Genomic DNA, 23,115 nt, shown 5'->3' on the forward strand with positions numbered 1-23,115 from the left:
GTCACCCAGTGAGCTTCATGGCTGTGCGGGGATTCGAACCGTTGTCTCCCAGGTCGTAGTCCAACACCTTAACCACTACACCACACTGGCGCTCCAAGCCAAACCACAGTGAACGTGAAATAGATACAGATGTATACATAGCTCGGAGAGGAATATTGACAAATGGGCAGCATGAGCTGCAGAGAAGTGAAGTACCCATGATTTTCACACCATGCACCAGAACATTGTGCATTCACCTTTAAACCACAGTTAAGCTTAAGTATGGTTAAAAGTAACATAGAACCAGACCTTCGTGTTTAGTAAATCTGCAAAAGGAAAGTAAAAGCTTGTAAAACACTTGAACTGTAAGGAGACAAAGTTTAGTTGTGCTATTTCTGCACACTCGAGTTGCCAGGTCAGAAGCATCCCAAACCCTGAGATTTCAGGGGCAGGTCCTAGTGATGTCACGGGGGCAGGTCCTAGTGATGTCACAGAGGACAGTTCCTAGTGATGACATTAAGCATCAACCACATTTGCTTGGAGCATACCACTCAGACAAAAAAATTCTCTGATTGGAAATTAAGATAGAAATCTTAGCTAAATAAGGGTGTTTCTAGGTCCAGCTGAAGTGACAGGATCATTCATTCTCACCTGCTTAGAGAGCTTGGGTAAGGAACATTTAATCTAGCCTACTTGCTTCTGGCAAGAAGGTTTAAGTGCCCTCAGGCCAAGCCAGTCACCAGAAAGCCATTGTAGGAAGAAGGGAGCCTAATGTTGCGGAGATGTTAGATGGGAGCACTCAGGAGTAAAGATGGATGCCCCTGAAGGCTGCAATTCTAACACTCTTACTAAGGGACTAAGCCCCACAGAACTCAGAAGGAAGTAGATATTGTTAGGATTGTGCTGTTGGTAAGGCCTGACTAAGGATCCTCTGCAACTATATCCATATCAAAACAAGGTTGGCAATGCCCTGCTTGCCTTTTAACATGGCTGCTCCAAGCTTCTTTATAGACTTGACCCTTCACTGCAAAGAGAGGCTTGAGAAATGAGTAAGAGTTAAGAAGATTCTCTACTCTTTGTGGGCTGCTATAAACTCACTTTGACAGCCAACTCAACTCCAGTGAGTAATAACTGACAGAGAGAAAACACACATGGTCTGGTCTACCTTCACAGGCAGTAGATTGGGAACAACAGCAATTGAAGCTACACTTCCCAGCATGTGAGTTCTCTTTTACCACCATTGGGCAAGAAACAAACTATCATGCAAACAACAAGGTGCATCATCAGTGGGTTTAAGGGGCTTGAGCTGACTGCATGGAACCACTAATGTTGCTTCTATGGATGTAAGGGAGTAAGGACAGAAACTGAAATACAAACAGAAAATAAACAAAAGACAGTGATGATTTCCTGAATGCAATACCATACCAACCACAACAAGATCCATATGAGTAAGAGAAAAAAACTCAGCATCCCACAACCAGTCAGCGTTCCTAATCAAAACTAAAAAAAATCCTGGCAGCCAGTTAGTCAAGGTCACAGAAATCCCCATGCAGCACAACCTGACCCAGGGGCTGCAGTTAGTGCAGAATGATGTGGCACGATTGCTGACATGAGTGAGACCCTATCATAACACCTCTTCTCTCAAATCTGCATTGGTTGCCAATTTGCTACCAAGCCAAGTTCAAGGTGTGCTTTCCATGTTACGGGTGCCACATAGTACTTGTTCTGATCTTGTAAGAAATCGATCCTTTAGTGTGGCAGTACCTACGCTCTGGAACTCCCGGCCTATGTACATCAGGCAGGGACCATCATTATACTGATTTGGGCACCTGCTAAAAACATTTTTGTTTAGGCGAGCCTACGCTGGCATGTAGAAGTTATTATGTTTTTTATAAGTGTTTTTAACTCATTGTAGGTTTTATTATTTTGAACGTTTTAAAATACCTGTCTTTAACTGTTTTTGTCAATAATTTTATTGTTTTAATTCCTTCTATAATCCACTTTGAGGTTTTTTACAATAAAGCAGTATATTTTGTAAATGTTGTAAATAAAATAAATAAATTTTGAGTCACTGTGGCCCTTGGGTCTCTTCCTCTTTTGTACTGAGTCAGGCCATTTGGTACCATCTAACTCAGTACTGATGACATGGACTAGCATTGGCTCTCCAGGATTCCAGGCAATACTCTCTTCCAGAGATTTAATTTTGGACCTTGGCTTGCAAAGCATGTGCCCTACCACTGAGCTACAGCTCTGTTTAAAAAAGTATCTTTTAAAATTGTTCTTTTCAATTCACTAATGAATGCACAGCATACTAGGGCAGATCCACACCATGCATTTAAAGCACATAAGCACATGAATCCAATTGCAGAATTCTGAGAACTGTAATTTGTTAAGAGTGGTGGGAACTATAACTGTGAGAAACTACACTTCCCAGGATTCTTTAGGGGAAGCCATGTGCTTTAAACAAACATATTCATAGTGCAATTCTATGCGTGTTTACTCAGAAGCAAGTCCCAATGCATTCAATGGGGCTTACTCAGACAGGGAAGCATACACAGGATGGCAATACAACGATAAGGAACTTCACTCACCCAATCCAAAATTCAGAAACATGCCACTTTAAACTGTTTTGCAACTGTTTTATATTTGTTTTGTGGTTATTGGATTTTAAATGGCTTTATTTCTTCTTGTGAGCTGCCTTGGTTTCCAAACCTCCCTCACACGGTTGTTGGAAATATTCCATATACACACACACTGGAGATGGAAAAATACATACACCCCATATAATAGTTTATTGTCAAAACCAGTTGGCCATTGCAGAACACTGTTTTTTAAAGTATTCGTTTCCTGTCAAATAAAAGCAGTGACACCCAAGTAAGCCCTGCCTACCTGCTTTAAAAAAAAAGATCAGAGGGGGATAGAAAGATTTGCAACACAATCCTTTTCTATGTTCGCTCAAAGTCCCATTGATTTTCAACACAATCCTAACCATGTCTACTCAAAAGTAAGTCCTACTGAATTCAATGGGGTTAACTCCCAGGTATGCAGAATTAGCATTGCAGCTTTACTCCCAGAAAAATTTCATATTGGGAAGGTTTTCAAAAGAGGTTATGAATAAGACAAATAAGCTGCCCTCTTCAACAGTCCAGTAAAATTTAAACTTGCTTGACTCCTTAATTAGAAAAGTATAACATGGCAGCATGTATGCTTTTTTAGACTTCTGTTAAAAAAGTTATTTGCAAGATAAAAAGTATAATATACCACTTTTTACAAGTAATTCAAAAAACCTTGCATGTACACTTTTATGCCTACAAGATCCTGCCGTTATCTTTTGTTGTAGTGGAATCCTATGCATGTTTACTCAGAAGCGAGTTCCAATCCTGTACAGAGAAAGTACTCTTTATGCTGCTGAAAGCTATATATTTACTGAATTTCTCATGTGAGTCAAGCAGGAAAAGGAAACAGTTCCCAGAACCTGAAATGAAGTTTAGCTATTTCTATTGTCAACCACAACCATGACTTCACTTATTGGCTAAAAACCTGAAAGGGCAAGGATTACAGCAGACGGTACTAACAGAAGTTGCAGGGGAGGGGGGGGCCTGATGTTTTGGTTTATCTCTTTTGAACCAGACCACCTAGAAACTTAATTTTTTTTAAAAAATGAACGCTATGAGCCTGGAGATTAGGCTGAGTCACCTAGGGAGGACCCACAAAAACCAGTCTCCAGGCAAAATCCAGACACCTGGCAACCCTACTGCACATCATTGTGGTGCCAACTCTTACTACAATTATGTATACAGTAGGGCCCCACTCATATGGTGGGTTACGTTCCAGACCGCTGTTGAAAAGCAAAAATCGCCAAAAAGCAGAACTCCGTCAATAAAATGGCACCCAACACTCAGCTGCTGAGCACATCATACCGAAAAATGCCATAAAAGCAGAACAAGCGCCGTATGAGTGGGGCCTTACTCTAATTGAAAACCGCCGTATTAGCAGGCTGCTGAAAAGCAGGCTGCCGAAAAGCGGGGCCCTACTGCATTCTAAATATATGAGAGAAACGACAACTAGAACAGTAATTGAAATCCACTTGGTATGCATCAGTTTTTCTGTATATGCTATTTCAACCATACAGGGCTTAGCCACATTGCTATTCTAATTGAGATAGCTGTGTCTTGAGTATGCCAACTATGATTCTATATATTTTGCTTGTTTTATCTTTTATGTACACCGCCCAGAGAGCCTTTTTGGCTTAGGGCGGTATATAAATAAAATAAAATAAATAAATAAAATAAATTCTGGATAGTATTAAAACATCAGTTATTTTCCCTTATCCAAGAGGAAGGGCTTAACCAGCACTGCAACTGAATGAATCTTCAATTGACACAGGAGACTGACTCACTTGAACCTCATTCAGAGCAATATAAACACAAATGTATTCCATACACTATAGCAGTGAACCACCTCTTTCAAGTTTGGAATTAACCGCCCCATAAAAGACATGGCTGTGTAACTTTTATACATTTGAGTTTGGTATGACTCATATCTATTCTTTATTTCAGACAGATCATGAATGCAAGAGATTAGGTATCAGAGATTAGATTCAGGCCTACAAAAGGAAATATATAATACAAACATAATTGCTGCAAATTGTACTTTACATGATACATGCATGACTACAGGCTTCATTTGTGTATAGTAAGCAGATTGTGATAATAATTTTAAATGATTATTTACCTGCATCTGATATCTATTATGGTTGACAGTGGCATCTCAAAATCTACAGTGATCATAACAATTTTTTCAGCATACCCCTAACACTTTCTGTCACTGAATGCCCATTCAGCCACACACTAAGGATGTATTAGAGTGGAAAGTAACCAAGGGCTGTATCCAATTTAGTTCTACTCAAAGTAGATCCATTGAAATTAATGAACCTAAATCAACCATGTCAATTAAATTCAATGGGTCTACTCAGAGTATGACTACTGAATATAACCCCCAAATTATTATTTTTAAAATTAAAATTGTTTATACTGATTTTAGTTTCAGCTACAATAGAGTTGATTTTTTAAAAAATAATCAAAATAATTTAAGATAAAATTTGAGTTAAAACACAAGCATGTTAAAATTATATGCAATTCTTATATGCATGATCTTCTAACACAGAGAAGTAGGGGGAAAAACAGGATGAGGGAGAATATTTGGCTGCCGAGGTCCAGCACTATAAATATGGTATAATAGGCCATATGTTGTACTCATTATTGGTGCAAGTCATACAAGCCCTGGGCTTTGTTCGGGCCCTCTGAGGTCCATCCACATAGCACTAAACCATGGTTTAATATTACACACAAATCAAATCCATTAATTTTTCAACTGTTCCCATTCTCTAAGCAGATCTAATGTGTGGTACAAAAGACCTATTGCCTATATGATCTGAAGTTTCCAATTATCTTCATATAAAGATTATATGGAAATTGAATTTGATTGCTACAGCAACCAGTTAATACTGCATTCTTGTTTAGGTAATGTACAATTTACAACATGGGAAATAAATCAGTGAATTTAGATCAATCAATTTAGATGGCAATTCATTATTTAAATTACTGCAGCCTGTTTTCAGATTCTGTATGAGCATGGTAGTTAAGTTTCCTGCAAAAACCTGTTTACCTAATAATACATTAAGAATAATTTCACACTTGCAGATGACCACTAGCCTGATCACCTGTGGTGAGTTAAGAATTCAACTACTCAGTCTCCTTTCTAGATAAGAAACAAAGACTGTTGCATTATACAATCTGAACGCTGTGCAAGGACAGGCAGAAGTGTGCTGGTTGTAATCGTCAAACAATATTTTGGATGTTGCATGCAGGGTAATCTAATCTTCTATCTATGACTAGAAACAAGACAGCATTGTTTGCAGCCTCCATAACACAAAAGACTATCATGCAAGCTATAGGCAAGGTAAAGAATAGCCAGCTTTAGCATTACACAAATGGTAGCTGGCCCCCTTGTGGTACATTTTCCTATAAGCAAAAATTTTCATAGAAGAAAGCTTTTTACAGTTCTTATACATGCATGCAATTGTCACACTTGGCAATTTATTCTCCAAGCAGATTGGTTATTCCATTGCTCCTAACAAAGCATACTTTGCATGCAATTATGATACTTCTTAATGTTAAAAACAAACATTGCTAGCAAGAATAGCAATGTCTTTCCACACTAAGATTTCCCAGCTCAGGGATATGTATTTTGAGTTTCAGAACTCCACAATCTAGTTTGGCACACTAAATCTTTTAAAGAAACAACACTTTATGAAGCGGATTGAAACAACTGCCATAAACATTTTACTAGAGGTACATAGTATTCTATAGTAATCTAGTATAGCATAGTAATCTTGTGTCTATATTCTCACACAAAGTAGAATGAACATGTTCTTTTGCACAATTCATCTCTGGAATCCATATCTGCATTACATCATAAACACAGTGAGCTTCAGTATCCCACTAGGGGCAAGACTGTGACAGCTGCCTTATGAGCTGATGTAGCACAACATCTGAGATTGGCCTACAAATCAGGAAGTCCCCGAGTCAGATCTTGCTTCTGCCACTGATTCCCTAAGTGGCCTTAGACAAGCTACTCACTCAACCTAGGGATAAAACTAACCTCAAGCCACTTTCTCAACCTAGGGATAAAACTAACCTGCCCTTACATAGTTGCTGTAAATACTACAAAAATCTAATATACGTGAAGCAAGAACTTAAATGCACAGTTAGAGACAGCAGTATGGGAAGGTCTATACTAGGCATAACAGTTGGATCTCAGGAGGCATGGTCCATTCTTGTCTCTACAGCAAGGGGAAACGGCATGACATTCTTTTGTCAGCTTTGGACGACACAGCAAGCTATGGTACATCTAAAACAGAAACAAAAGCTTCCAAACTCCTCTACGCTGCTAAAATGGAGGAAAAGGAGAGACTAGGTTCACTCCCATCATGATAAACCATAGATCATTATAATGTCCCAATGCAGCCACTGGGTTAGCTATTCTTTTGTCACAGAGAGGCAGAGCAGCTTTAGAATAAGCAGCTAAGCACTGAGGGTGAATGGCAACAGAAATCTTTGAAGGGCTTTAGAGTAACAGTGCTAAACAAAGTGAGGTATTGCTTATATGTCACTAGCTTTCAAATGTCACCTTCCAAGTCAGTTGAGGTTTCCAGAACATTTCAATAAAAAGCCACTGATCAGACAGATGAGACTTCCCGTTATGATGTAAGATTAGGCTACACAAAGCGTTGGCTCCTTGGTGAGTAACAAGAGTCTCACAGAAATTCAATGCCAGAACATTTCTCAGCACAATAAGATAATTACTTCACAGGTGTGCTTTGAGCACATATGAATTAAGACTCTGCTGTATTCCCACCCAGAACTGACTCAATGAAAAGGAGGGACTTAGGAGGGACTTAACTGGAGTTCACAGGCCACACCCAATATTTACTTACATGAATGAATGATCAATCGCATACTTAACTTCCTCTGACCTACAAGGCTAAGTATATTGAAGCAATAAAGGACTTCTATCTATTCACCATATCATCTGAACTATGAAGGCTTTAATGAATTCAAGAACTGATTCGGAAAAACTGTTAAATTAGTGGATTAACCACTATTTCACCAAACATTTAAAAAATCTAGTTCCTATTCCAGAAAATAATAGGATAGTTGAGGTTTGTTTACTCTCTCTTTGATGATTTTATATTTTACCATTTGCACAATCTTCAAGAAGTGAACAAGATTCCTTGTAGCAGTTTCTGGCATCCAAAGGCAAGAGAACAAGCTGCTGACTTGAAATAGAGGAAGATGATTCACAGACGGAAAACAAAGCATTTTGAAGTACAGCAACATACTGAATCTACTTCCCATACACACACACACACTCCCCTGCAAAGAAGGGTTTCACTGTAATTTCCATTGCAGAGTGTCCAAATCCTCTGTATACCTTTCCAGACTCAGAGACAATACTGAAACTAGGAATTTAGTAGAAGCTTCATATATGATTACTATTAAAGTCTAAAAGCTCTTCACTTGCCTATACAACCAAAATCACTTGTCTAAACATGAAGAGCTCTATAGCCATCATACTCTATATTAAAAACATTTACTTAACATTCAAGAGACATTATGGTAATAATGTAATCCCACTACCTTCTGAAAATATGGGATCTTGGAAACTCTTCAATCCACTGGTTAGCAACAGTAAATTAAGTATAGAGTTCAGGTGGCAGCATAATATATAAGAGGTGTCTTTTCAAGGATTTTATGTTGTTACTGTTTTATTGCTACTCATATTTTTCTGCTTGATATTTCATTCTTACATTTTTGCAAGCTGCCTTTGATGGCATGATGTAAGATGAGGGTTGCCCACCCAGGGTGCCCATTAAGGTCTTCACTAGTGCCCCCAAGAAGGGACCCCAGACTCTGACCTTTCATTTAAAAAAGTAAGTCTCTAGCCCTCCTAGAAAGAAAGTTATGAAGCAAATTGTGCAGCTACCCTTCTAAGCAATTTCTATAAAGAGAGTTAGCCTGGCTGCTGCCGCCTATGTTTTTAGCCAATGAGTGAAGTTAGAGATGTGATTTATAAGTGAGTTGATTGAACACCAGACAACAGGAATATCTGGGGTCCAAAAGACCTTCTCCCCCACCCCTTTGGTGACCTAAAAAAGGTAAAGGTGTCCCCGCACTTGTAGTGCGAGTTGTTTCCGACTCTTAGGGTAATGTCTTGCGACGTTTACCAGGCAGACTGTATATATGGGGTGGGATTGCCAGTTCCTTCCCCAGCCTTCTTTACCCCCCAGCATATGCTGGGTACTCATTTTACCGACCACGGATGGATGGAAGGCTGAGTGGACCTCGACCCTTTTTACCAGAGATTCAACTTCCTCCTTCCGTTGGAATCGAACTCCAGCCGTGAGCAGAGCTTTCGGCTGCATTACCGCCGCTTACCACTCTGTGCCACGGAGGATCTTACTTGGTGACTTACTTCTGTCTTATTTTCTAGTAGTCCTTAGAATCTCTGTAGTTTGTCCTTTTTTACCTAGCGACCAGGATGCATCTTTCATATGGTAGGTTCGTCTAAGATCAGGTGCTCCCTAGACGTTATTGTGTAATATTTGCTGAAAATAAGGTGGATGTTAAAAGAATCCCCTCCCCAAATGGCAATGTGAAAACCTGGCAGAGGCTTAGGTACATCTCCTGCTGTGCAGGACCTAGAGGCAGACACTCCTTAAGAATTCACTGTATAGTTAACTTACAGTACAATGTCATACATATCTATAGAAAAGTCTCTTTGGTTTTAATGGGACTTATTTCCCTTTGGTGTACAGATGGCAGCCTAGGCTTTCATTTAGGAATGGCATTGGGGAAAACAGGGTTCTTGTGCCTTTAACAGCTATATCTCAACAATCAGGACCAGAAGGACATAGCTACTTCCCAGGGTAAATATGAGGTTGTCTGGCCTGGTTAGGGGGGGAGAAGCAGCAATGACTACACTCTAATGCCATGCCCCCCATGGCAGCCATGTTGTGTTATGCCATGCCTCCTATGACAGCCATTTTATGATTGGAACTCTTAGCACTATCAAAATTTGAAATGTGCCCCTGGTCCAAAAAAGTTTGGTGACCCCTGATACAAGATACAGAAAATAAAATAAATAAGAATGTCTCAGACAGACCATTCTGCAAATTAAAATGTGAAATTCCTTTTATTAAATTGATACACTGTGTTTTAAAATTCGTAATAAAGTAATATAACAGACTAACAGTGCAATCCTCACCATGCCTTCTCAGAAGTAAGTACTACTGTCCAATGGGGCTTACTTCCAGGTAAGCGAGGTTAGACCTGAAGCCTAATTTAAGAAATATGTTTAAGGAGCAGAAAGAACAATTACATATGGAGCTGAAAGTACTTAACATCCCTGTTATGAACTTCTACAGAACACTTCATCAAATTCTTTACTTCCAGTAGCTTTCTCAACAAAAAGCCTGCTGCATCTCATTGTAACAGCTAAGTACCTATATAGAACTGCAAATAGAGATATCATTCAAAAATGACTTCTTGTAGCAAAAAGCAACACCTACGAGGACATATCTCTCTACTCCCCTTTTAATTTCATCCATGAGCAAGGTCCTAATTTCATATTAATACCTATCAGATCATTAAAGTTATTGTTACATTCAGAATTCAATATGAGAGTAGATCCTAGGAAACAGCATACTGTGTTAATAAAAAGGTGCTTAAAAATGAGCAGCAAAAAACAAGTTCATTTCACCTAGAATACAAACTTTTGATACCACTTTCAGGTACTCTGTTAAACTGGGATCACCATTAGTTTTTCAAAATCTCCAAGGGCAAGTACATCCTGGCACAAATTCAAGGACTGGATGCACATCCAACCCCCACAATTTGTTCTACGCCCCAAACCAGCCTACACAGAACTGCACTGTGGTGAACCAGCAAAATTACTATTCCAGTACAGTTGTCAGGCTGCAAACTTGAATCCTGCTTTAAAGGGCATTTTTCTTCCATCTATAAAAAGCTTCAGTTTTGATTAGGGCCAAAGCAGAAGCACAACAAGCACCAGGCAAGTTAACATACAACCAATTTGTTCCTAGGCCACACAATCTTACTATCAGAGCCTCTACTTCCAATTTAAGCAAGCACTTACGTGAAATGTAGGACCAATCTACAATATCTGGTCAGTGCTGAATTTATGATTTAGCCAAACAGCTGACTTGCAAAACCTATACTAGCATCAAAAAATCAGTACAAGTATTGTTCAAGTTTCAAATTTAACAAAGTATAGAAAGGCAAACCTCAGGGAGTGTGTACTTGGCCATCCTTATTACTGTAGAAGGGTCAAATTAATCAGCTCATGGCTGCCTTTATCTTCCACAGTGCTGTATATGGTTCTTTCTGCCTGACACAAAGTTCAAGTTCTTTGAATGTTCATATGAGCATAGCAAGTCAGCATGAGTATATTTCAAACACAGGCCCTGAAACAAACTGAAGAATCTCTACCATAGTTAGCCAGGTTTAACAAAACGTTCTCTGAAAGGCAACTTTTATTGTTTATATTTTTGAAGTTTATAATATCTAATATTTATTTAAAATATTGTAATACATTACCACTGTTCTTACATAATTTTACAGCATATACTGGAGCTAGTAACTTCATTAGTGTGAGCAGTGCAAAGGACACAAGTGCCCCTCTATGCCTTTGTAAAATCTCAGCACTGATTTTTCACTACTCTTCTCCATTGTTTCCCCAAGCCAAAAGAATATATTTAGTTCATGTACTTACTACTGAATCTGCAAGATCTATTGCATCAACCTGTAACACAGCAGCTTGTTTCTTAGACTCAATTCATAGAAATTATTCTTCTTGTCTTTGCTACAGAACAATTGTGAAGTACAGCAAAATTGCCAACCCATCCATTGTACCATTTATAGCTAGTTACTGGGTGTGGCACACTAGTTACCTGGCAAGAAGGAATTACTACTTGACCAACTACAAATATGGTGCAAGTAGTTCACTAAAAGAATACTTGCATGATTTTCTCTACACTAGTACATCTGTATGCACACACAGATTTGCCAGAGAGCAGACAACCTGCAGACAGCCAAACACAAAATGTCCCCCATCTGGTTCACTTAGGGTGCAATCCTATGGTCCCATCGCCTTCAAACGTCTGGCCCAGCTGATGTCAGTGTCAAAATGGAGCATGCTAGAAAATGCTGAAGGATCCAAATGTTCTTCCAGTCCCATGACTTGCCCCCAAACTGGTGGAAATTTAGACCTGAGCACATTTAAATCTCTCCCTCCCCTTTCCATTTCATTGTTTCCAACAGAAGAGAAAACAAGAACAGTATTTTTTTTTACCAGAAAACCAACAAAAGGCCATACCCAATGCTGAAGCTCTGCTGGTACACAAGACTTCCATGCATGCACCAGAGCTTTATCTAGATCTTCTGTCACCTCCAGTACCCCATGTGTCCTTAAAATCAGCTCTGGAGGATTGCGGGACCCTCCACAGCAGATTTTGGGGGGGCACAGGGGAAGACAAGGAAAGAGAAGTCCTGTTGCACCAATGGAACTACATGCACAGATAAATGGATAAATCCCACTGTAACTCAAGAAGAACTCTGCCCTCCCTTAGAGATGTGAAGGCCCAGAAAAAAAATGGGGGGAGGCTTTTTTCATCTTTTTTGTTTTTCTACTTTTCAGGAAAAAACATGAAGTCATTGGGGACAAAACTTTTTTCCAAATCTTTCTGGGTTTTTCCCTGGCCTTTACATCTCTACCCTCACTTTCACCTTGGCAGCTCAAGCCTCGCAGTGTGTAGTAGGATAAGGTGGCAGACCACCTTCATAGTTCTTTTTCTCCCCCTCACAAATACACCCTTTAGGACTGCAGCCTTAATCATTTCACACTCCAAAAAACACAAACATGTGGAGAAATACCAATTTACATTTCAGCTTCACTTTAAACATGCCCTAATGTATGTCAAACAGATACTTAAGAGCCACTTCATACTAGACAGGACAAATCAGCCACACTGGTATTTACCTAACAGATAATGTGACAGGAAAACTTGCTTCTTCATGGAAACTTGCTTCTCCAAACATGCAGCACACATACACTGGAGAGTTGCAATGGCCAGCCCAATGCATGCCCACTGCATGTTTGCCGAACACATTACCACAGTCAACCATAGAGTAGGTGGGTTGCTTTATTAACTATGAAGAGGGAAGAACAAGAAAGCTTCTGGATAGTTATTCCAGGGCAACTATTGTATTAGCAAAATTTATTAATTCTAGGTTACATAAACCAACATAGTATAAACAATGAACTTAAGGCTGCAAGATGATGACCAAGCACTGCTATGCATTTACTGGAAAATAAGATGAAGTTTTTGCATAAGTTTAACAGAAATACTGCTAAAAATGCCTTCCCAGCTCTTAAGAGTTCTCCATTTTCAAAATATTTTATTACCATATTGTACAATGAACTCATCTCTAGTCAATATAAAAGCATTGCCCACAGGTTTTTTTAAATTAAAATAGTACTTTGCTTGAATGCTGTATTTTAACAGGTTGCTGAAATTCAACAGCCTGAGTAGTGAAGATACCAAAATCTATTACCTAAATCCTAAATTGGGTGCTTCCATTTAGCATTATCAGTCATTAGCCCGACTCACACAACACTGCAAGCCAAAGTATTGTATAACAAGCCCACACGCTTCCAGAGAGGAACTTGTAGCTATTTTGCTCTTCCCCAGTCCTTTTCCCTTCTACACCACACAGAACTAAGTTAATGTTTCACTTAGTTTCTTGTCCAAAGCTCTATCCTCACTAACCATGAGTTGTAGCCAGGAATAAACCTTGGCTGCAGCTGGTGGTTAGCAAGAGAGATGAACCATGAGCCTGGTTTCTAACAACACACTAAGCCAAATCTTCGTGCAACAGCAAAAAACACTAAGGAGGAGCAAAGCGGCTGCAGGATTCTCTCCAGGAACCTGCATATTTATGTGGTCCTGGCAAGCCAAGGTTTGGTTTACTGTGTCATGAGAACCAGGCCATTAGGAGTTAAAGTAACTGACACTTCCTAAATCACCTTTACAGCACCCACAAAAATGTTGTAATAGACTACTGAAAAGATAACCACGATCAATTATAATCTTCCAGGGACTGCACATAAGAATACAGCCTTTCCATTGAGACTGTCGATTTGGCAGTAGGGGATTGCCTACCCCAACCTAGAAGGCAAGCTGGCACCTTCCTGTTACCTGAAGCTCACACCAAGCAACCTCCACTGTGGTCTCAGTGTCCAGCCCCTTGTAGACAGTCTTGAAGGAACCTCTGCCAATCTCGATGTCAAACTTAAGAAAACGGCCATCTGGGGAGACGGCTACAGCTTTGGTCTCCAGCTCCTCAATATCTTCCTGCTGTTTACTCCTCTCTTCTTGCAGATCCCTGGCAGAAACGGCTGTGATTCCTGCTGTACTGGTAGGGGGCAGTGGGGTGGCCTCTAGTCCATCCTCCTTGGCCAGCAGACGGGCAACATCCTTTGCTACCAGGGCCTCTTGACCAGGCTGCCCCTCTGCGGGTGGAAGCAGAGGGGGTGGCTGCTGCAAGAGCAGCGTGGGAGCCTCGCTAGCCGTGACAGAGGCACATGCTGCCTGGATGACAGACTCAGGAGGCGAGCCCAGCACTGGCGGGATGTTCTCTCGAGCGGTTGCAGCAGGGGGAGGCGCTGCGGGCTGCAGCCGCGGAAGCTCCAGAGCGGTCGCATTGGAGTCACAAATGACACTCCGGCGAAAAAAGCGGTGCTCGGTGGCGGCCGCGCCACGGCTGTCCTTGTCCATGGTGTGGCGGCGTCGGCGATACTCCTCGTTACGGGCCCCGCCACCTTCCGAGCCTTCAGGGTCCCCGGCGCCGGCAGCAGTAGCGGCGGCGGCCCCCAGCTTCTCGCCAACGGAGCTGTCCGAGCTGGAGCCGTTCTTGGGCGGGGGCGGCGGGGGAGCCAAGAAGCGGGGAGTCTCCGAAGCGCCCCCCGACATGGTGCGGAAGAGGAAAAGGGCAACGGGGCGAAGGCGCAGCAGCGAAGGCGGCAGAAGCAGCAACACCAGCAGTTGCCGCTGCAGCAGCTGACTCGAGGAGGATCAATACGCGGCAGGGAACGCGCCGAGGAGGAGCTGCTGCTGCTGCTGTGGCGGCGGCGGCTCTTGCTGCAGAGGAGGCTCTCGGAGGCTCCTCACCGCGAGGAGGAAAGACAGCAGCGGAGACGGCTGCTGCTGTAGAAATAGAGCGGGCTGGGCCGGCGGCGGCGAGGGGGTGGCTCCCCGGTCAGTGTCCGCATCCATCCTGCTGCAGCGGGGAGCCGAGCAGCGGGGCCGACATGGAGCAGCAACGAAGATAAGATGGGATCTAGTAGGTAGGTGGGTGGGGAAGGAGGAATAAGAGAGGCCGAGCAGGATCCAACGGCAGGCCCCGGGCCGACGGGATGGAGTGCGAGGCGCGGAAAGGCCCTTCCCTGTGGGGGCCGCGCGCGCTCTTCCTCGGCCGGCTGCCGCTCCTTACCTCAGCCAAGTCAGTCAAGAGTCAGCCACTCGCTCGGGGACCCGGCGCGTCCTCGCCGCTGTAGCCGCCTCCTCCCGTTGCCGCTGCTGTCGCCGAACCCCCTTCCTTCCTTCCCTTGTCCCCTCACACGATGCCGGGACTGCCGCCGCCCCTCCTTCTCTCGTTCGTTCTCACCCAGAGGAGGAGGAGGAGGAGGAGGCCACCTCCCGCCCCACGCTGCGAGAGTGACTGGCCTGAGAGGCGGGGCGGGAAGGGGGCAAAATTTTATACTAATATAAAAGAGAAGCCGAGCTTGTCTTGGCCGCCTCAGCTTCTTCCCGTCCTTCTTTCCTTCCCGCTCCTGAGGGGAGTGGGGGGATGGGCCTCTCGCTACCCCCTCTCCCAGTCCCGGGAAACTCGCCGCGCTAAATGGCGACGGTGCCCGAAACCGACACACACTCTCCTTCTCACTCACAGAGAGCGAGAGAGACAGACAGCCTCTGAGGCCACGCCCCCTTTTTCCGTCCGCACTCCACCGCGCCTGCGTCATCGCCGCTTTGCCTGCACGGCTGCCTGGGAAATGTAGTCCTCGGCCGCCTCCGAAGTATCCAAACGACGGCTCAGCCTACAGATCCCGTGATGCATTGGAGAAAGAGAGTTGAGGAGGAGAAGTTCAATGGAACTGTGGGAGTTGTAGTTTTCCTTTCACAGCGGGCTTGGAAGCTTCCTCTCTCCCTCCACCCGCGTTTCATTACGTCTGATGAGAATGCGTAGTAAAGATCCATTATCAGTGGATTTATTTTGATGGCGCAAAAGAGTTTCCCATCATGCTTAGCACGCCTACTTTTGACTTCTAGTAGAAAGTATAAATTTTAAAGGGGAAAATGTGTGCCTTCATTTATTTTGTACACAGCTTTATGGGTTTGGAAGATTTGTTTGATGGTTCTTTTGCCACTTATGTTGCTTTTAAGAGTGCTACTTAATAAAACAGCAAAATAACCTAAACGCGTATATGAATTTTAAAACCAAAAATCAGTTTAGGAAACAATCCTTTACACACATTAAGCTCCATTAAACACAGCGAGACTTACGTCCAAGAAGTAAGAAGACTTACTTTCAAGAAACCATGCATAGGATTGCACTGATATTCAAGGGGAAACGGTAGCATTCACTTCCTGTTTTAAGCTAAGTAGGGTTTATTGTTACATTTGAACTAGAGGAAACTCAAATTATGATTTGTTGAAAGCTGCTAGGATCAAACTGGGCCACTTCTGTTTGCTCACAAAGTGCTAAACTAAGGTTTAGCATTACCTCTTCGAAACAGGCCAATGGTTGGTTTGGATTAGTTATTGGTTTAGTTAAGAACATGCTTGATCAGTCCAATGGCCTATCTGATCCAGTGTTCTGTTCTCACTGTATCCTGGTCTTACAGAGGCCAATGAGAACCCTGTGGAAAGCCTGAAAGCAGGACCTGGGCAGTACTCTTTCCACTTATGATTCCCAGCAACTGGCATTCAGAGAGACACTGCCTCCGACAGTGGAGACAGAACATAGATATTGTGGCTAGCAGCCATTGATAGCTTTACCTAAACATCCATGAATTTGTCTAATCCTCGAGTTCACAGGTTACATGGCTTATGTTAATGAACTCCAATGAGTGACAAAACAGCCCCTGCAGAACACCTAAACCAGCTCCAAGGTGACTTGCGTATATCCAACACTTTGCTCAAGACAATTTTTTTTAAATCAGCATGAATCCCACGTGTAGTTTGTTTCATGGTATGTGTATGTGGCAGGAAGTCATGATGACTGGTAGCAGTTTCCTGTTGCATATCTATACAGTGAAACAGCCAATTGAGCCATCTTTGCATGTGATGTGGCAAACTACAAATGAAATTGATGTAATGTCTTAATGTAATTAGGAGCAAGCATCCTTATTAATATTTAAGTTTCAATTGTGACATCCCACTGGATATATCACACTGGAGTTCCTACCTTAATATCTTCTGCAAGACATTTTAAATATTTTTATGAAAGGGCAGTGTTGGTTTAATTAGATGCTGCTCATGTTATATTTGGCCCACTTCTGCTTTTCAGCAGTAGTGAACCTTAGGGAATGTTTCAATATGTTTTTTTTAAAAAATTAACATAATTTTCAATCTATGATCACAGAAATCCTTGCAGGGAGGTATTATAAAATGAAATATGAGGTTTTTCATTTCATGGCATTTTGGCTCCACTGTGTGCAATTTTGTTCTCAGTTCTGCTAAGTGACAAAAAGACTTTATGCATCTGATGGAGTGAGCTTTAGTCCACAAAACCTTATGCCACAATAAATCTGTTATTCTTTAAGGCGTCGTAGTCCTGATTTGAGTAATCAGAACAGAATTTGTAACTGCGATTGTGGGGAAACAGAGGATCTTGCTCATTAATTGTTCAAATATCATCTGTATCACTCACATAGAAAAGTGCTATTGGTCCTTGCTCTTTCTGGAACACAGTTTTGAGCAATTGCACTGCATATAAGATTTGCCTTCTCTTGGGAGTGGTAGATTTCAGGTTTGCAGAATCTGCCTTGTGTTTTTACTAAAACCCCAAGATCCACCAACTGGCGCCAAATGCAATATAGTAGTGGCTGGGGTGGGGCAGAGCAAGATGCAAAACAGTGATGCAGTGAGCACAGCCAAGTACCTACTGTATTGGGGTGGCATGCAGATGCAAGTACAAGGCTATATCTGAGTTGCTATAGATCAGTGTTTTTAATATCACATTCTGGGGGTAAAAGGCAGAAGCCTTTTTGCTGCTGCTATTGTGAAACCATTCAGAATCTTTGATGATTTACTACATATCAACTAGAGATCTACTATAAGTTTCTGATCTATCTTCTGCCCACCCAGTTTAGAAGATGTCAGTGAGAGGATCATATAAAGATAGCTGTTTTGCAACAGTGGAAATGGAGGTTGACAAGAAGTTTTGAGAAATCAAGGCAGCCACAGGCAATTTGTTAGTGCAGTACTATAAAAGGTACTTGGTAATGTAACATTTTATTGAGAGTTCATGTTCTGTATAATTTTGTGTATTGTTCATCTTAGGGATGTAGGAGAAATTCAATTCAGTTCACATTTTTTATTATTATTCACTAATAGGCAAAAAACCTCGTGGTTTAAGAATGTGCCTATAGCCAACAGATATTTCTATCAAACTTTAAAAAGCAGGGAAACTGGGCAGCTATAGTGAATGCACCAGGAGAGCAGGAGACCTGATTTCCTCTCTGAGATATTGTACTGCCCTACAAATTTATCAAAATGCAAACACCATTTGGGTCGGTCTTTCACAGTCCAATCCACTTCCAAAGATGGAGAATTACATTTTTGTATGTTTGTTGGTGTTGTTCTTACTTTGCTTCTTTTCTGTGTTACTACTGTTTCTACAGAGAATCAGAGAATCTACCCTAGAAAATTATATTTCTCTCATTATTCATCATAGAAATCTGTGTCAAATTTATTTTTATTAATTTCAAAGTCTTTTTATTGGTCGATGTCATATAATGGTGAGGATAGCCCTTTTTGTTTCAAACTGGAGGTTATGCTCTATTTCTGTTTTGGGCATATTAACAGCTGAAGCTGAAACTTCAGTTTGATGTAAAATCAGACGGATTACGTTGCTACTTAAGCAACGACTCTAGCTGTTGGAAAAACAAAATTGGCCTGCCCAAGATGCATGTTTTCAGCCTGCTATGCTTTAACTACTCCACTAAAGGAAAGGTGGGCATGGTCAATTAAAAACAGAGGACACCTAGAATTTTGCTAGAATATATTTCATCTCCCACTATTTTATCTTGTGCAAACTGAGACACTCCTCATGTCCATTGGAAACTATTCTGTAGAACAGTCAGTTCCATTATTCCACAATTGTTTTTGCAGCTTTTGTTTAGTATTGCAAAGTGTTGCTGTACTTCACATATTCACAACAGAAACAAAAGAAAATGATTTCCTATAGGAAACTTCACTAAAATTGCAAAGTAAATCAGACATATTTAAAGTGACTATCTGAACTATATCAACTGTCTTAATAATGCTGCTTCCTCCCTGCTAAAACAAGATCAGCACAGCACATGTCTTCTTTCTATTATTTGGGCTGACTGCCGGTGTTGCCACCACTCACCATATGCTCAGAGGCACATTACCAAATTCTTCCAAGCTACACAGGAAGTGGTGTTTGCATTTTGACCAATTTGTAGGGCAGTCCAATATCTCAGAGATGAGTTCAGGTCTCCTGCTCCCCTGGTGCATTCACTATAGCTGTGCAATTTCCCTGCTTTTTAAAGTTTGATAGAAATATCTGATGGCTAGAGGTACATTCTTAAACCACAAGGTTTTTTGCCTATTAGTGAATTTCTCTGCTTTTTAGTCCGGGAGGTAAGAAATGGGATCCTGTGCAAGTTTGCTGAGAATGGATTAATCATTTGCATGCTCATTGAGTTCAGTGGGATTTACTCCCCTGCGATCATGATTAGGAAAGGTGAAACTGACCAAAGGGGCTGGGGAGGGGAGGAGGGGGAGGGGAAGAGGCAGGAGGGGGAGAAGGATGGTAGGTTTGATCATTTGCATGTTTATTGAGTTCAATGGGATTTACTCCCATGCAATCATGGCTAAGATAAGTAAAACTGACCCTGTTCCTGGTGGTGCCTAGTGACAGGCAGTAACCACGAGCAGGTAGGAACCTGACAGGGAGAGCCAGGGAAGGGCATCATCTGTGGTGGCAGCGGTAGTCTCTGGGAATACTGGTTATAGGACGTGACTGGTGGTGATGCCTAGCAGGGGGATCTGGTGAGGTCTGTGCTAGAGTGGAGAGAGAAACCATAAAAAGGACAGTCCGGACTGGTGGAGTCCCTGGTGGTGCCTAGTGACAGGCAGTAGCCACGAGCAGGTAGGAACCTGACAGGGAGAGCCAGGGAAGGGCACCACCAGGGACTCCACCAGTCCGGACTGTCCTTTTTTATGGTTTCTCTCCCCACTCTAGCACAGATCTCAACAGATCCCCCTGCTAGGCAGCACCACCAGTCACGTCCTATAACCAGTATTCCCAGAGACTCTGCCTGAGTCTCTCTATCAGGTTACCTCTGTGACTGAGTGCTTAAGCTGTCCCCAATCCCTTTGATCTTTATATATAAAGCATACGATCCTGGTTTGCTCTGAATACTTGTGGTGTTATATTCTTCCCTTCACCGCTGCCACCAATTGTTACAGTTTCCCTTCAGCCTTGGTAAGCACCTTGCCCTCCCTTCTGGTCTGTATAACCCCAGCCAAGGATCAGGCCTTCGGTAAACCAAATATAGTTTTTATTAAATAACAGAGATAACAAGATTACTTTATAAAGGCACATAAGCATATGGTTTCATCTATTTCTGGTACTTGTCTTAGTATTAATCCGAACTCCACACTCTCCTCACATCCACCAACTCTCCACACAATCTCCTCTCAAAAACCCACCAAAACAACCCACTCACGTCCACCCAGATTTAACTGTCATCCTTCCATTTATACTCTCAGCCATTCTAAACACTCAGCCAATCATCCAGCATTCTACTGCCCATTTACTCCCCCCTCCTCTTTCATTCCACTTACCATGTATCTCTTATACAAAGCACTTACCATATAACCATATATACATTAATACAGGAACATCACATCCCCCCCCCTTAAAATAACGGCAGAGTATTATTCCTGTTCCAGGATTCATACGCCGCGTTAACAAATAAAACAAGTCTCTCTGGGGAAAATGTCTTTCTTTGTTCCTCCGTCTGGTCACATCACTGCAGTCCCAGCCACCTGCCTTGACAGTCCATCGGCCAATACATTGTCCTTGCCTTTGATGAACTGGAAGTCCACTTGATAGTCTTGTAGGGCCCAGGACCACCTCTGCAGCATAGTACCCAGGTCTCCCAGGTTGTAGTCCTAGGACAGGTAAAACTGACCATGGGGGAGGAGGAGGAGGAGGAGGAGGAGAGGGAAGGAGGCCTAACCACAAGTGCCAAAGATACTTGAAGAGAGACACTGCTTACAAGTGCCTGTACGCTAATGCTAGGAGCCTCCGAACCAAGATGGGAGAACTGGAGTGTTTGGTCTTAGAGAAGAGCATTGATATAGTGAGCATAACCGAGACCTGGTGGAATGGAGAAAACCAGTGGGATACGGTTATCCCTGGATATAAACTATATCGGAAGGACAGGGAAGGACGTATTGGTGGCGGAGTCGCTCTATACGTGAAAGAAGGCATTGAATCCAGCAAGCTCGAAACCCCAAAAGAGGCAGACTCCTCCACAGAATCGTTGTGGGTGGTGATACCGTGCCCCAGGAGGGACTTAATACTGGGAACGATCTATTGTCCCCCTGATCAAAATGCTCAGGGAGACCTTGAGATGAGATGTGAAATTGAGGAAGCATCCAAACTAGGAAATGTGGTAGTAATGGGTGACTTCAACTACCCGGACATAGACTGGCTGCATATGTGTTCCAGTCATGACAAAGAAGCAAAGTTTCTAGATATTCTAAATGACTATTCCCTAGATCAGTTGGTCATGGAACCGACCAGAGGGACGGCAACCCTGGACTTAATCCTCAGTGGGGACCGGGACCTGGTGCGAGATGTAAGTGTTGTTGAACCGATTGGGAGCAGTGACCACAGTGCTATTAAATTAAACATACATGTAACTGGCCAATTGCCAAGAAAATCCAACACGGTCACATTTGACTTCAAAAGAGGAAACTTCACAAAAATGAGGGGATTGGTAAAAAGAAAGCTGAAAAACAAAGTCCAGAGGGTCACATCACTCGAAAATGCTTGGAAGTTGTTTAAAAACACTATATTAGAAGCTCAGCTGGAGTGCATACCGCAGATCAGAAAAGGTACCGCCAGGGCCAAGAAGATGCCAGCATGGTTAACAAGCAAAGTCAAGGAAGCTCTTAGAGGCAAAAAGTCTTCCTTCAGAAAATGGAAGTCTTGTCCAAATGAAGAAAATAAAAAAGAACACAAACTCTGGCAAAAGAAATGCAAGAAGACAATAAGGGATGCTAAAAAAGAATTTGAGGAGCACATTGCTAAGAACATAAAAACCAACAACAAAAAATTCTATAAATACATTCAAAGCAGGAGACCATCTAGGGAGACGATTGGACCCTTGGATGATAAGGGAGTCAAAGGTGTACTAAAGAACGATAAGGAGATTGCAGAGAAGCTAAATGAATTCTTTGCATCTGTCTTCACAGTGGAAGATATAGGGCAGATCCCTGAACCTGAACTAACATTTGCAGGAAGGGATTCTGAGGAACTGAGACAAATAGTGGTAACGAGAGAGGAAGTTCTAAGCTTAATGGACAATATAAAAACTGACAAATCACCGGGCCCGGATGGCATCCACCCGAGAGTTCTCAAAGAACTCAAAGGTGAAATTGCTGATCTGCTAACTAAAATATGTAACTTGTCCCTCGGGTCCTCCTCCGTGCCTGAGGACTGGAAAGTGGCAAATGTAACACCAATCTTCAAAAAGGGATCCAGAGGGGATCCCAGAAATTACAGGCCAGTTAGCTTAACTTCTGTCCCTGGAAAACTGGTAGAAAGTATTATTAAAGCTAGATTAACCAAGCACATAGAAGAACAAGCCTTGCTGAAGCAGAGCCAGCATGGCTTCTGCAAGGGAAAGTCCTGTCTCAGTAACCTATTAGAATTCTTTGAGAGTGTCAACAAGCATATAGATAGAGGTGATTCAGTGGACATAGTGTACTTAGACTTTCAAAAAGCGTTTGACAAGGTACCTCACCAAAGGCTTCTGAGGAAGCTTAGCAGTCATGGAATAAGAGGAGAGGTCCTCTTGTGGATAAGGAATTGGTTAAGAAGCAGAAAGCAGAGAGTAGGAATAAACGGACAGTTCTCCCAATGGAGGGCTGTAGAAAATGGAGTCCCTCAAGGATCGGTATTGGGACCTGTACTTTTCAACTTGTTCATTAATGACCTAGAATTAGGA

General features: G+C 42.2%; 1 protein-coding gene across 5 annotated transcripts in view; it reads right to left on the minus strand.

Moving 5' to 3' along the window:
• WNK1 (WNK lysine deficient protein kinase 1) overlaps positions 1 to 15,665 on the minus strand; it is a 160,920-nt gene extending 145,255 nt beyond the window's left edge. For 2 of the 5 annotated variants that reach the window (XM_061638652.1, XM_061638651.1), the window contains exon 1: positions 13,820 to 15,665. In XM_061638652.1, coding sequence (XP_061494636.1) covers positions 13,820 to 14,593 — 774 coding nt within the window. In that variant the 5' untranslated portion in view covers positions 14,594 to 15,665. The remainder of the gene's footprint in view (positions 1 to 13,819) is intronic. The other 3 variants (XM_061638654.1, XM_061638653.1, XM_061638655.1) reach the window with 3 other exon arrangements.
• Between the last annotated feature and the right edge of the window lie 7,450 nt (positions 15,666 to 23,115).

Source organism: Rhineura floridana, chromosome 8, assembly GCF_030035675.1.
Source record: "Rhineura floridana isolate rRhiFlo1 chromosome 8, rRhiFlo1.hap2, whole genome shotgun sequence".
Classification (NCBI taxonomy): domain Eukaryota; kingdom Metazoa; phylum Chordata; class Lepidosauria; order Squamata; family Rhineuridae; genus Rhineura; species Rhineura floridana.